Genomic DNA, 14,250 nt, shown 5'->3' on the forward strand with positions numbered 1-14,250 from the left:
ATGTGCTACCCTGCCCGCCCTCTGTTGCCCATGTGCTACCCCGCCTACCCTCCATTGTCTGTTTGCTACAGCCATTGTCTGTTTGCTACCCTACTAACCCACCCTCCATTGGCCATTTACTACCTCACCCGCTGACTCTGTTGTGTGTGCTAATCAGTTGTCTGTGTGTTAAACCGCTGTCTGCGCACTTCCCTGCCCACCTACTCTCAGTTGTTCTTGTGCTTCCTTACCCTCCTTTAATTGTCCATGTGTTTCCCTGCCCACCGTCTGTAGTCTGTTTGCTTCATCCATTACGCGTGTGCTTATTCTCTTGTCCATGTGCTTTCTCACTCACCTTCCCACTATCCATTGTCTATGTGCTTGCCTGCCAGCCCACCATCCGTTGTCCCTGTGATTTCATGCCCACCTATCCTCCGTTGTCCGTGGTCTTTCTCACCCGCACACCCTTTGTTGTCCATGTGCTGATGTGCTACTGTACAGCATTGCTAAAAATCATTACCAAAGCCAATAGGTTTCATAGGCAAGACTTATTGCTTTGGCAAGGCGCCTTTCTTTTAGTAGCTGTTTTTTCAATGTGAAAATGCATCCCTCTGGTTTCAAATTTTTGGGATGTTGCACATCAGTTTGAAGGTACATAAATAAGGGTATTAACTCACGAAATCAAAATGAAAGCATATTGTCTTACATTGTGGCAGGAGTCCAATACTCAAAGTACATATAAGTACATATACTTGTACACTGTGTTTCTTATTTTGTGACCGCAAAGCAGAGAGTTTGACATGTATTAATACTTCAAAAATTGTTTCGACATGCACTTGTTCTATAGATCTCCTTCCTGGATTTCTTGTACATCTCACTTACGCTCCTCCCTGTTGTGGTAGCGGGGTTTATTTAGGTACATGCCCTCTTATGTAACAAGGTGCTGTTGCCAAGTGGTAACTGCTAATCCTTCCCACAAAATCTAATATCAGCCAATTCGGGGAATCCTTTCTTATATTGTTTCTGAGGCCCCACTCAGTTTGTTCCCAAGGTAAGTTGCCATGTATTTAAAACGGCTCACATGAGTCTTTGTTGTTTTCCCTTTTCTACACTAGTTAAGTAAAAGTGTGTTCAAGAAGTTGATGCAAATGCAAACATGACATTAAGAGTTGTTATTAAATTTGTGTACTATACTTAGCCACTTGTGGTGCACCTTTTTATTACAATTTGTATGTTACGATAGATTCAGCATTTTCCTTTCACTTTCAGAATGAAAATACATCATTTAACAATGCATTGTTTGCTTGTTTCAGACTGTCTACTCAATGGCACAGTTCCCTTTCCCACAATTGGCAGAGCTCAGGGAGAAGTATACATACAACATTACTCCATTCCCCGCACCCGTAAAATCAGTTTCATTTTCTGGGTAAGTGCAACATCCTTAAATTGTTTTGTGTCTGGTCTTTTCCAGTTATTTTTCCTTTTGTGTTTGCATTTGGAGTAAATGGAGTATTGTATATTTTTGAGGGGTACATGAGTAAATTGGCAATAGTGATATATGAAGTAACCCAAATTTAAATCATCTCTATGTTAGAAAATATTACTTTTTAGATTGCTCTCCTCACAACTTTAAGTGAGTCGTGCAGCTCACAGTTCCCACCTTACTATGTGAATATATTTATTAATCACTACTAAACTTGCAAATGTAGCAGTTTTTGATTGGTTTAAATTGCTAGTGGAAGGGAGAGTACTGTCAAATGACTTTAAACTGAGCCATTCAGAAACCCTACAATCATATGCCAAATTTTGAAGGTAAAAAAGTATGTGAAAAACCACATGATATTAACGTAGCTAATTCAGAGTTCTCTAATCTGTAGTTCAGTGGCTCCAGTTCTTATGATATAATTCAGCAGGTTAATATACCATTTGTACTTTGTGAGGGATACACATTCTTTTGACAGTCATTAAACTGTGGGAATGTGCATCTACTGAAAAAAGTCTTCTTTACCATGGAGGTCTGCAGTATGGAAAATGTGTGTCTGGCAGCAAAAGAGCAGCTAAAGATGGTCCTAGGCAGGGATGGCACTGCCCTCGATATTTTTCTCGATTTAGGCACTGCCTTTGATACTGTCTCACTTGCTGTCCTTTTGCAGAGTTTAGAAGAGGCGGGAGTTACGGGGTTAACATTAAAATGGCTTTCCTCTTTCTTAGAAAACCACAGCTTCACAGCTCCACAGTCAGAGAAGGCCTGTGTTTTTTCAGACATGCACCTTTTGAAATGCAGTGTTCCACAAGGCTCCTCTATAATCTGTACATCCGGCCTTTATCAAATATAATCTGCTCCTTGGGTTTTTCTACGTGGTCTTATGCAGAAAATACACACATTGTGTCCTTAACTCCAAATACACCAATGGCCTCATAGCTACTCAATGTATGCTTACAGCAAGTCGCTGACTGGATGGCTGAGAGTTGTCTGAAGCTTAATGGTGACAAAATGGCGGTCATGGTGGTGGGTAATAATCCATCACTTTGGGACCAACTTAGCTTGTCCCCTCCCTAGGCAAAAGTCCTTCCCCAAGGAGGAAGTAAAAAGTCTGGGAGTTATTCTTGATAGCAAGCTTACTATGCCATTCAGGTAAAGTAGCTGTCTTCCAGCTGATATGGTCTACTGTGGGCCCTCAGAAAGACCCTTAGGTGGCTACTTGTTACAGTTCGGACAGTAGTGGTTCAAGGCCTGATCTTCTCTCACCTTAACTATGGGAACTCCCTTTATCTAGGAAGCATACTTTCAGTCAACAAAAACACTGCAGGTAATTCAGAATGCAGTGGCTTGAATCCTATTGGGTATTCCCAAGTCTCAGTCTCTCTACAGCACTCACTGCATTGTAATAGTTACCCATCAGCAAGAGGATCAAGTTTAAAACAGTGTGCATGACTCACCATGCTGGCCCTCGTATCCTCCATCAACTGATTTGTCCTTATTTGCCATACAGAGAACTCAGATCAACCAACCTGCATCAGCTCTGTGCCCAAAAGGTGAAGAGGACCAGATATGGAGGGAGTTCCGTCACTTATATTGCTCCTACGCTCTGGAACACTCTACCCTTCTGTCTCAGATCAGAGGACATTCTTCTTAGTTTGAGGAAAAATCTTAAAACTAACCTATTTGGTCAAGACTTATTATATTAGCCCTACCTTCTTATCTGAGTTTTACCTTCCTAGCGCTGGGAAGCCCGAACGGTAGCTATGCGTTTAATAAATTCTTAAAAATAGAAATAGATTCTAATCTCTGCGAGAAAGCAAGTAAAGTATTGTAATAACTGTACAGTTGGAGTGAATCAGTCACAGGTTCTCATCACAGTGAGACAGATATGGGGACTAATGCAAATACGAACCTTTTAACAAAAATGAGAAAACTACTTCGTACGCATCAATTACAGAAATCATTCCAGTCATAAACCACTGTTCACCTGAATCGTAGAGGAATTTATCTATTTCTGGTACTCCTGTGGACCATGGAATTACTATTTTAGAAACGTCAGATGGTAGAGAAACTTGATTAAATTGTGGATTTACCTATTCATCATAGTCAACGACTCTCCCCACATTCCACTTCCATATACTTTGTCCAACACGCAAGGTTCACTAAATTTCTTATCTCCTTTTTTAACATAGGTCCCCTTCCTGATACAGATTTTATCTCCTCAATTTCCTTTTCATGGACTTGGTTACTCATACATGATGTTTCTTTTGTTTTATTTTGGCATTAGCTACATTGTTCTTAACTCTAGCATCATACTTATCCAAATGTAGACCAAACTTTAGCCATCCATGTCATCCAACTGGGACAAATCTTAGTGGCTGTCTTTCTTCCCCTCAGTTGTTCAAATGGGGACACCTGTGTGATAGAATGTGGACTCATGCAATAAAACCATAACATAAAGTGTACCACATTAAAACAACACATCTATTGTCCATGGCCCATTGCACTCACTAAGTTAATACGTTGTTCATGTGCTCGACCTAGCCATTTGTTTGGGGATGATAGAGTGACGCCCTGAGATGCTTGATGTCACCTGCTTAAGAAACTTCTCCATCACCCCCCCACTCACAAACTGAAACCCATTTTCTGATATCAAGAACCTTAGTTGACTTTCTCTGATAAAGACCTTGTTTAAAAATTCTATAACCGCTTTGGTACTGGGTCCAGGAATGGATTTTACTTCAGGCCATTTACAGTCGAGATCCACCGCTACCAATGCATAACCTAGAAGAATTGGTTAAAGGTTGAAAGGGCCAATCAAATCAATCTCAATGTTCTCCTAGGCTTTAAAGGGACACTCGGTTGGTTGTAATGGAGGTTTTCTGACCAGCAAACCCTTTTCTGCATTAGAACACACCACACACATTTCTACAAAATGTCCATTTTGCTATCCATGGATGGACACCACAACGTCTGTCTGACCCTGCATTTGATTTCACTCCTATTTCTGAGAGCGAATTGCAGGGATGGAAGTCTGATGTCTCTTACAGGTCTCCATCCATGCATTCACAGCTAATGATGAGGGGCAGCAAATTGTGTTCAGTTTAAATCATATTCCTTAGGCATGTTATTTTGCATACCCATGTGAATGGATAATTTGTGATGTGACTTATTAGTACAGATGTTGCACTGTAAATTGCACACCAACTTGAAAGCCAGTCAGTGTAAAAACGAAACATTCTGGTTTGCAGATGACTAGTAGTACACTAGAACCCTGCTCTTCTTTACTTGTCAGAAAGCCCATTGACGTATGTTAATGCTTAATAAACCCCTCTTTCTACCATCTCTCTTCCTCCAACATTTGCAACCCTTTTGATAACAGCATCCCCATAATTAAACTGCTGCATAAGCATTTTATTTAATTTGATTATAGCATTAATACATTTGCCTCTCAAATTTTGTTTTCCTATAGAAGACTAGGTAAAAGTAGAGATAGTGATGAGGAAAATGACTTGGATGACGAAGATGTTGTAGCTAATGCAGTTGGCTGTCTTGGACCATTCAGTGGACTTCTGGCACCAGAGCTGCAGAAATACCAGAAACAAATAAAAGGTATGCTTGTTTCATCATTTTCTAAAAAATAAATAATGTAAATTGTTGCAGTGCATTAGTTTCAGAGCTCTATATCGGATAAGATGGGTGAATGAGCATACTGGGTTTTAGGTAGTGCACCGGGTTTGTGCTTCTTGTTAATACAGCAGGTTAGTAAAGGGTGTCTCTCGTGGATGCTTTTTAAATTATGAATCGTGTCCCAGTGACCTGCCCCATAATTATTAAATTCTGTGTTTACTTGCAAAAATTAGATCTCTTGATGTTTATGAGCACTAGACTCAGTGTTATCTATCCAAATTAGTTAATACGTGTGCAGAGCTGGGCTATGCTGCCTCTGCCCTTAATAAGCTAACAAAGCTAAGGTAACAGAGAACTAAAGCTCCTGAAGTGAAGGTGTGGCAAATGCTCCCAGTCCTCTTTCCCTACTGCAAATGAACACCCCAACACTTCTGTCTTCCCACACAGCTTCTGACATCATTGTGTCATTTAAGTGGGACTGTAGATAACTATAGCTAAAAGCGGAAACAGTTCTACCTTTTCTACCTGTAACCACTATTCCCATGCTTTGAGTTGAGGAAGATGGTGGCAGAAATTATCTGAATGACAAATTGTTCTGTCAGCTGCACTGCCATGGTTGATGCTGTAAATCAATCAGGCATGTAAGTCATTGTTAACAGAGCACTAGCGATTAACCACACAATTCTCTTTTCATAATGCTACATTTATCAGTTCATGGGTTCTAGACATCCAGATTAGAACACAAAGCACACATTTTTAAACAAAATTCCTCCCCCATCTCTGGGCATCTCAGCAATTAGAATACCAGACTTTTTGTTGGGGGTGAGGCATGTTGTTCATTCTGACACTTTCACATTGAAATGGAGGATAAAACTGTTTTTCGCAGTGCTGAGCCTAGAGCACTGAAGAGACACTTAGGTGATGCAGATGAAATATCAGGGGTACTCTTTATAGATCACTCACACCCTGCCTTTTGTTCTTGATAAATTAATAGAGTAACTCTTTAGAACCTTAGATTTACTGTGCCTCAAAAGCAGTGGTGTAACATAGGCCCCTGCAGACGCCTTGGTGAGAGGGTGGCCCCCTCAGCAAAATATCCTGGCTGGAGAGGTCCTGACTGAGTCCGGAGGGGAGGCCCCCCATGTGCTTTCTGGGAGGGGGGGGGGATGTCAAGCTTTGTTATGCTATTACTTGAAAGAGAAGCTTGTGTTTCAGAGACATCACAATGCATGTGGTTATACTTTAACACAAAGGCACGGTTATCAATAAATATAAAATACGTAAGATCAGTGTAAGAACCTTTCTAGGCTCAGTCAGTTCCGCAGACTTGACAAGCCTAAGATAGTGATTCTCATACACATTATGATATATACCTTTAACCTAACTCATTTATTGTGGAAAGGTTTTCCTCATGCACACACCCTAGTGATGAGGGCAAAGTGCATTCCTGAAGTAGTTGCTGTGTATCAGCAATGCTGATCCTAAACCCAACCATTCAGTTTGTTTTACTACAATAAGACAAACGTTCTTGAACACAAAAGAGGTAGCAGTAGTTAAACAAAGATCGCTCCACCCTTAATGTAGTGCAAGATAGTAACAGAACAAATAATATGAAGGCTCCACGGGGGTGACAGCAAATTGCTAAAAACAGCATGCTGCTATTTGGGAGAAAACTCCCACATAATGATTAAGCATTTCTCAGTACAAGTTAACACTCTTTATTTACCTAGTTTCTTACATCCAGTGTGGATTTGTTACAAAATGGTGTCTTCCTTCATAGCCCTCGTTGATATTAGTTTGCTTTCTCTATTTGTTAATTACTATGGCCGCAATACGTTGGTTTTGGACCGATTGCTATACTGCTTACTTACCCATGTGGCTGCATTCAGAGTAAGGCTTGTTTGAAATGATTGACTCCCTGTTAACAACAGTTTGGTTTATTTATATGGCTTGTTTTGACAATTTTTATTTTTCGAACTGCTTGCACTTACATTTATTTACAATGGGATAAGAAGTTCAAGATGGCGCTTGCTCTCCATTCAGCCTCTTTTATTTGAAAATGTTTGTTTTCAATCGTTATGCCCTAAGCCCTTCATAGCCGAGTTGAGCAGCATGTTTTGTCTGCATTCATACATTTGGTGCTCAAACACTCGGTAATTTACATATGCTGCAGCAGCAAGCACCTTTCTTGGGTGGGACAACAATGTAGCATTTCGACTACATAGTCTTTATGGTTGGTAATATAAGATTGATGCTCTTGACTTTGTTTTTTCAGAATAACAGGAGAACTTATTATGGTTTCTCGCTGACAGGTATTGACTTGTAGTACTTCTTTTTACATGTTCTTCTGGTTTGAGAGGTAGCATTATACTTTTTGGGGGGCAAAATTATTTTCTTGTTATTCTGCTTACTTATAACATTAATATTACACATCATCAAACCGGTGTCTTTATAAAATTGATTGTTTGATAGATTTACAACACGAACAAGACATATTTACTGGACTGATGTCTTTTTAAAAATGTTTTGTGACTTACGTGGATATTTTTAACCTCTCTGCGATTCCTACGAAACAAACTTTGCAAGTAAGGATTGACCCTTGAAATGCATGACCCTACCTGGGCCAATCAGTTTTGTAATTTTGATCTTCTGTTCTTGGCCAGAAGCTAAATTCTTGTTCTTCCTCTTGAGCCTAATGCTCAAGCAAAGAAGTAAGGGTATTTGTTTTTTTGTCTTCTAATTGATAAAGTAAAGCTTACTGTGTGGACATTTGACTGGTGTAAAAACAACACTATCCAATAAAATAACCTGGGTTCTGAAATCAGTCAAAATGGAATTGACTGCTCCAACTGAAGATGGAATGTTTTAAGTGTTAAAGTCATTGGAGTAAGCTTAGCTCACTTAGTTTTTCTGTTAGTGGCAAAGAGGCATTTATTAGTCATTATAGTTATACTCTAGAAAAAAGTATAGTCTAACAAAGTAAAGTGAATCCCTTCTAGCACTCGTCTTTAGAATTCAAGAGAATTGGATTACAAGATTTGGTCTTCTAGTTCCGCTTTAAGAATCTGCTCCACGCCACACTCTTTAAGTCAGATACATCACTATTCCAAATGCAAAACTGATCTAAGCGAGATGTGTTCAAGCGGAATACAGCTCACACACCACAAAACTAGTAGCAAAAGTAAATTAACAACGCTGCAGCTTAACAAAATTGAGCAGCCAATAGATTTAAAGCACAAATCAGTTTGGAAGGAGAAGACTGGTGTATGAATGAAACAGCTCAGAAAAGAAAAAGTGAATAAAGTAAAAGTTATAGATATTTATTTATAGATATAATTTAATGAGTCATTGAGCAGGCAGGACAATTAGACTGCTGCTTCTCAATGTGCTCTTCTTGTTTTGAATGGGCTCCATCATTTTAATTATGAATATGGTGGAACGTCATTTAATGATCCAGTAGAAATGTGCAACAATGGTTCCTAGATTTAGAAAAGATTTGAAATTCAGCTTTTTATAAGGTATTTGCTGTTATGCTTATGATATGAGTTAAAACATTGAGGAAAAAAATTTAGTAAGAGTTTTGAAATTTGAAGCACTGGTAATTAAAATTTATCGGAAAACTAATAAATGGTGAAGTGTAATTAGTAGCAACAACATATCTGAAGGATCTAATTACATCTGAAAAAGCATGGGTGAGGAATACTAGTGCTTCACTGGTAGACTGTTAGACAGAATATAAACTTTAGTATTGAAGAAGTTTTTAAAGAGTTTTCTGTAAATCAGACTAAGGAGAAAAATCTTTAAATATTATTTTGCAGCGGATAAAGCTTTATTATGACTAAACTGTCATCATGACATATTGCCAAATACAAGGCACAACACAATGTGAATTCTGAATACCGATTTAAGTTCCTTTGTCCAGCAAATAGACAAAGACTGATGTTGATGCGGATAAGGCATTTACTACATTGTTTGAGATTATGGCCCCTGCTTATTAAACTATATATAGGCTTAGTCCATTTGTAATGTGAAAAAAAGCTGATGAGCGGGCACCTTTAGTTTTATGATACCCATGTTTAATGAAAGAATGAAAACTATATTTGAGGCCTGTATTTCGGTAACGTGTTAGGACTATTGAGCCTTTAAATTTGTTACTTCAAAACTAATGGGAATGCAAATCCAATGGGAATGTGTTTCAAAATATGTTTTAAAAATGTAGAATGCATTTTTGATTTTGAATAAGTAGAATTCTAAATAGGGGAATGTTGTTGTAGTGTGGTTATTATTGTGATGTTTATTTTGATAAAATTGCCTTAATTCATTATTTCATGAATTGAAACTGAACAGTATTAACTTGTGTTGAAAACCAAGAGTGTTGGAAAGCTAATTGTTGTTGCCGAGGAGCACAGACACTACACATTCCGTAGTGAGATAATGATGCATCCATATTGGCCAGGACCAAGACTAGTCCTGCCCATTTTTTGGCATAAAAGAAAATAACCACAAATGTGACATTCACACGTTTGTTGACTATAGTTTGTGAATTTGTGCTGTCATTCTTTGGGTAATCTAACCATTATTTAAATGATGGTATTATAAGACTGACAGCAGGGACAGTAAAACAAGCCTTAGTGGGTAATGTGCCTTTCTGGTTGATGAAAAGGAAAACAGTAGCTCCATATAGTAGTAGGTATATAAACCATAAGCAAGAGCCCTGCAAGAACCAGGAAGAGATGGGTACAGGCAATTTTCAGAAGTTATGCATCAGGGTAAGGGTGAAGAAAAGCAGTATATAAGAATCTAATTTTGAATTCTCTATGGAAACCTATTAGTTAAGTGCAGTCTTGTCTGATCGTTTATCTGACTAGTTGAAATAACCACATTTTTCTGCAACAGAAAACAAGGAAACTCAAAGCTTGGGTTCCAGCAACATTGCCGAACTCAGCCCAGGAGCAATCGATTCTTGTCGGAGTGAATACCATGCAGCCTTTAATAGCATGATGATGGAACGTATGACCACCGACATTAATGCATTAAAGCAGCAATATTCCAGGATTAAAAAACGGCAACTGCAACAGGTTCACCAAGTGTATATCCGAGCAGGTAAATATGCACTTAAGAGGCAAAGAGGATAGTATCTGTAGTATATGATTATATGATGTATTTTATGAGGAATGGGGAACGAGATGAAGTGATAGCCCTGAAGTTGTTGTGGGGTATATGCCTGCATAATGTATGGTATTGTTGTCACATGAGTTACATGCATGTGAGTCTTTGTGTGTGTGTATTTTGTGTCATGGTTAGCTCCGCAATTACTCTTGGGAACTAACCACACCTACCTCCTTTTAGAAACCAGTTCCTTAGCTTCTGTTTTGATGGTTGAGTTTTGCATCAGTTGTGCATGAACACATTTGTTGCTTAGTCATGCAATTAGACTAAATCTACGATCTTGTGTGTTTAAAAATGCTGTCAAGATACCACTTTTGACAAGTAATACAATAATTATAGCAATACATATAGCAACATTGTATTACTTCTTCTATCAGGATGTGGATTTTAAATTACTACATAATGTATTTTATTGGCTCTCTTTGCTTGACAAGGCATCATTGTATAGTGATCATTCATGTTACAACTAAAGTATTAGCAATCCCTCATGTTACAGCGTCTTTCGATCCACATTAAAAAAGAGCAAGTAAAACCAAACATATTGAAGCTTAACTGATAACGAGTTAAACTACGGAATCTGCTTATAGGATGAGTGAATTGTGTTGTGTGAGTGGGCAGTTGTTGAGCAATCCGTCTCCAGTGTGAGGATATAACAAGGCATCTCATGACAATGGTGATTGGTGTAATGGGGAAGGGAGGGCAACTTAGGGATCACGTTTGCACCAGTTTTGCTGGGTGAAGGTCCATGGACATGTCAATGGTCAGAACGGAGGATATGATCCTCCAGCGTGTGGCTCTCAGTCTCCCTTGTGTTTAGCTGCACCTGTGTCAATATAGTGCTTGATCTCTCCTTAGTGGTAGTGGGATGAGTTTCATGGTGGGCACGTGTAAGTTTTCGCCTCAACATTAATTAAGTAGGTTATCCAGCATTCACTATCGGTTCTAGCATCCCTTTTTGTACAAAGCGATTTAAGGGTGTTCGCTTCCACGCGTGTCCATGTCAGCAATGTGGCCAGCCACCGCTGGAGATCGGGAGATCTGGAGGTGGAGGTGGCGGTGGGGCTGGGGCTTGGGACTCTTCCATGACATCGCTGTCTGCCTTTTGAGGACGAAAGCAAGGCCAAGCAAGGTGTTTATCGCCTTTGGCCTCGGTGTAGAGACCCAACAGGCAGGATTTGGGCAAGAGCTGGAAGGGGTATTCCATGAGCACGGCAACCATGTCAGTGACCTCTTTCCAGACCGCTTGTAGTGTTGGGCATTCCGATACCATGTGGTAAAAGCCAGCATTCGCTAGTTTGCACCAGGGGCACTCAGGGGTCCAGGTTGGGAGCATGCATTTAGTGCGCTGATGGGAGAGGTAAGCGTGATGCACGTAACTGAACAGGGTGAATCAGACTCTCAGGTTACAGGATACTTCTTTCACCAGTTGGAGGGCCCTTGACAGGCCTTAGTTGATAGTGGGTCAGGCAGGATGCCATACCATTTGGCACACGCCCCCTCTATGGTGGTGATGTAGAATTAAGAGAGGTCTAGAGGATGGTGAGCGCATGCCACGTGGTGTCCTGGGTCAATAGTACATGTAACATGGGGGATAAGGGTGTCTGCATCCCCCAGAGTTCAATGTGGTGCGCAATACATCTTGTATGTTGTGATATGTTCGGAATTGACCTAGCTCCTCTAATTGTTCAACTCTCGTCTCTCTCCAGGGACCTGTGGCGTGATGTTGTGTCATCTCAGGGAGTTGTGATAGGTTCCATATCTCTATGGATGAGGAATACGGGATGTGGGGCCCTTTGCGAATTTTAAATAGTATCTTAAAGGCCAAGTATCCTCTCTCATCACTGATCTACTTAGAGTGGATAAAGCCATCTCTTTCCTTCTTCTGATATTCCCTTTGCTCTGCAAAAAATTAAACCAGGGAATTAGAGTTGTGCACCATTTCCACGTTGATCATGATGAGCCTTTTCCATTTGGAGAAGGACTGGAGTTGTGGCAGCAGAGTGAAGAGGAAGAGACAAAAACATAGAGGTCTCCTTTCCTGACATGTCTCCCACCCAATGTAAATTGATGATGGATGGAGAGGTGGATCAATCTTAACTTCATTGTACATTTTTTATTTTAATACATTTTTTCTTAAATCACACAATTACTGTTTTAAATGTACAGGGTTAGGAAATGGCTGCCACAACAGAAAAGTTTAGACTAGGGTTGAGGTGGAATGATTTTGATTATGCTTCAAACCTTTCTCAAAGACTTATTGTAAGTTGTGTGCCTTATTTTGTACATTTCTGATCATTTTATTAATATGTATGTATGACGTACATTAGTATGTTTACTTCTGAGTCGGGCATTCTAAGAAGATAATACTGTGGATAAGAGATGTGACTTCACCGTGTGCCTAAACAAGTAAATGCTAGACTGATAATGCCCACCTAGGTGCCGATAATTGCTCAACTGGAACAAAGGTGGCAGCAGTACATAATGGAGACTCGGAGGTGAAAGCACACACATGTGAAAAGGAAACTGGGGGAAATGCTAGGTTTAAAATTACAATGACATTTTTGAGTTTCTTCCGTTATTTCTCGTAGTATATTCATGGGTAGCCACAATGGGTGGGATGTTAGTTTTATGCTGAGAATCAGGTAACTAACAACCCTGTCAAAATTAAAACCTAGTTAAGTGTTAATGTATTTACCGCACTAACATTTATGGTTTAGAGAGGGTTGTTAGCTACCTGCTTCTCAACATTAATTGCAAGACCTTTTGTACACGAAGAGGTCTAGAATCTGTCTTGTCTTCCAGAATTTATTTTTTGACTTTTTTCAGCAGCCATTTTGTTTTATATCACAAGTTTGTTTCTCTGTTGCTTCTGGGTGTTTGGTCAGAGATGTTTCTTTGGCAGACACTCACTTTGTACTTGAGCACTTGGGACATTAATTCTCCAATTTATACATTATTTAAAAGATCTTCCTTTGCTTTGCGGCTCTTAAACCTTATTCGTCAAGCCGTGCTTTTCAGTCTTTATACCTGCAGCCAGTGACTAGATGGGTACCTATGGCTCACTGCAGGCTGCCACCTCAGCTTCTGTCAAGACACATCTTGTGAAGGAATCCTCAGATCAAAAACAAATTCAGATGATTTTGCCTGGTTAAACCTTTTTTCTCAATCTAATAATCCATTTCTGGAACGGCTCCCCATTTCATCTGCTCTATTTCGGATCACTCTCTTTTCAGAAGTTGTTAAACACCATTCTTTTTTACAAGCTCAAAACAAATGTTCTAACATTGTTTTTTTTAAAATAGTTTTGCTTTATTTGCATCATAAGCTGTAAAGCAAAACATTTTTTAAAGCTGTGTGGTTGCAGGTGACTTTAGATTTTGAGACCTAGCTGGAACTGTGCCAATGGAAAATCTTAAACATTTTGGTCTGCTTTCTGTTTTCATTGTTTTTACTTTATAAATAGAAAACCTGTGTTTTGTTTGTTTTTTCGTGATTTTTTCCATTGAGGCTGAGAAGGAATAGCACTGATTTCCAGACTAAGCCTCCTGGACTGTGGGAAACCAGGACTCTCTTGTGCAGTCTGGTGAACAATTATGTGATTAGAGGAGAAATGTGTGCTTTAGGAGAACCACGTGTTGAATGTTTTTGTTTGGTATTACCACACCTGAAAGGGCCAGAAAGCATACGTTTATACTTCACGCAGATTTGAAACAAAATGCTATGGAAATAGAATATACTCTTGTTGCCTCATTAAAAGTAAAATTGTTAAGGACCAGGCGTTTTTTGTTTTTTTGGCTTGACAATTTACTGCTACAAGGAATCTTTAAAACAAATATATTTTAGCAATACAATGGGGGATTGAAGTGATGAAGAACTAAAAAGCTGACCGTGGTGTTGGTGTGCTGCTTTTGATTCCTCATTGAAAACATTATTTTTCTGTGCCAAAAGCCAAAAACATTCACTCAGACGCCATTGTAGGGGTGGAACCT

At 39.4% G+C, this 14,250-nt stretch overlaps 1 protein-coding gene across 4 annotated transcripts in view; it reads left to right on the forward strand.

Moving 5' to 3' along the window:
• Positions 1–14,250, forward strand: part of TBC1D30 (TBC1 domain family member 30) — a 267,530-nt gene that overhangs the window by 240,038 nt on the left and 13,242 nt on the right. For all 4 annotated transcript variants that reach the window (XM_069229140.1, XM_069229139.1, XM_069229142.1 and 1 more), the window contains 3 exons: positions 1,293–1,405; positions 4,935–5,074; positions 9,989–10,195. In XM_069229140.1, coding sequence (XP_069085241.1) covers positions 1,293–1,405; positions 4,935–5,074; positions 9,989–10,195 — 460 coding nt within the window. The remainder of the gene's footprint in view (positions 1–1,292; positions 1,406–4,934; positions 5,075–9,988; positions 10,196–14,250) is intronic.

The sequence above is a fragment of the Pleurodeles waltl genome, chromosome 4_1 (assembly GCF_031143425.1).
Source record: "Pleurodeles waltl isolate 20211129_DDA chromosome 4_1, aPleWal1.hap1.20221129, whole genome shotgun sequence".
Classification (NCBI taxonomy): Eukaryota; Metazoa; Chordata; class Amphibia; order Caudata; family Salamandridae; genus Pleurodeles; species Pleurodeles waltl.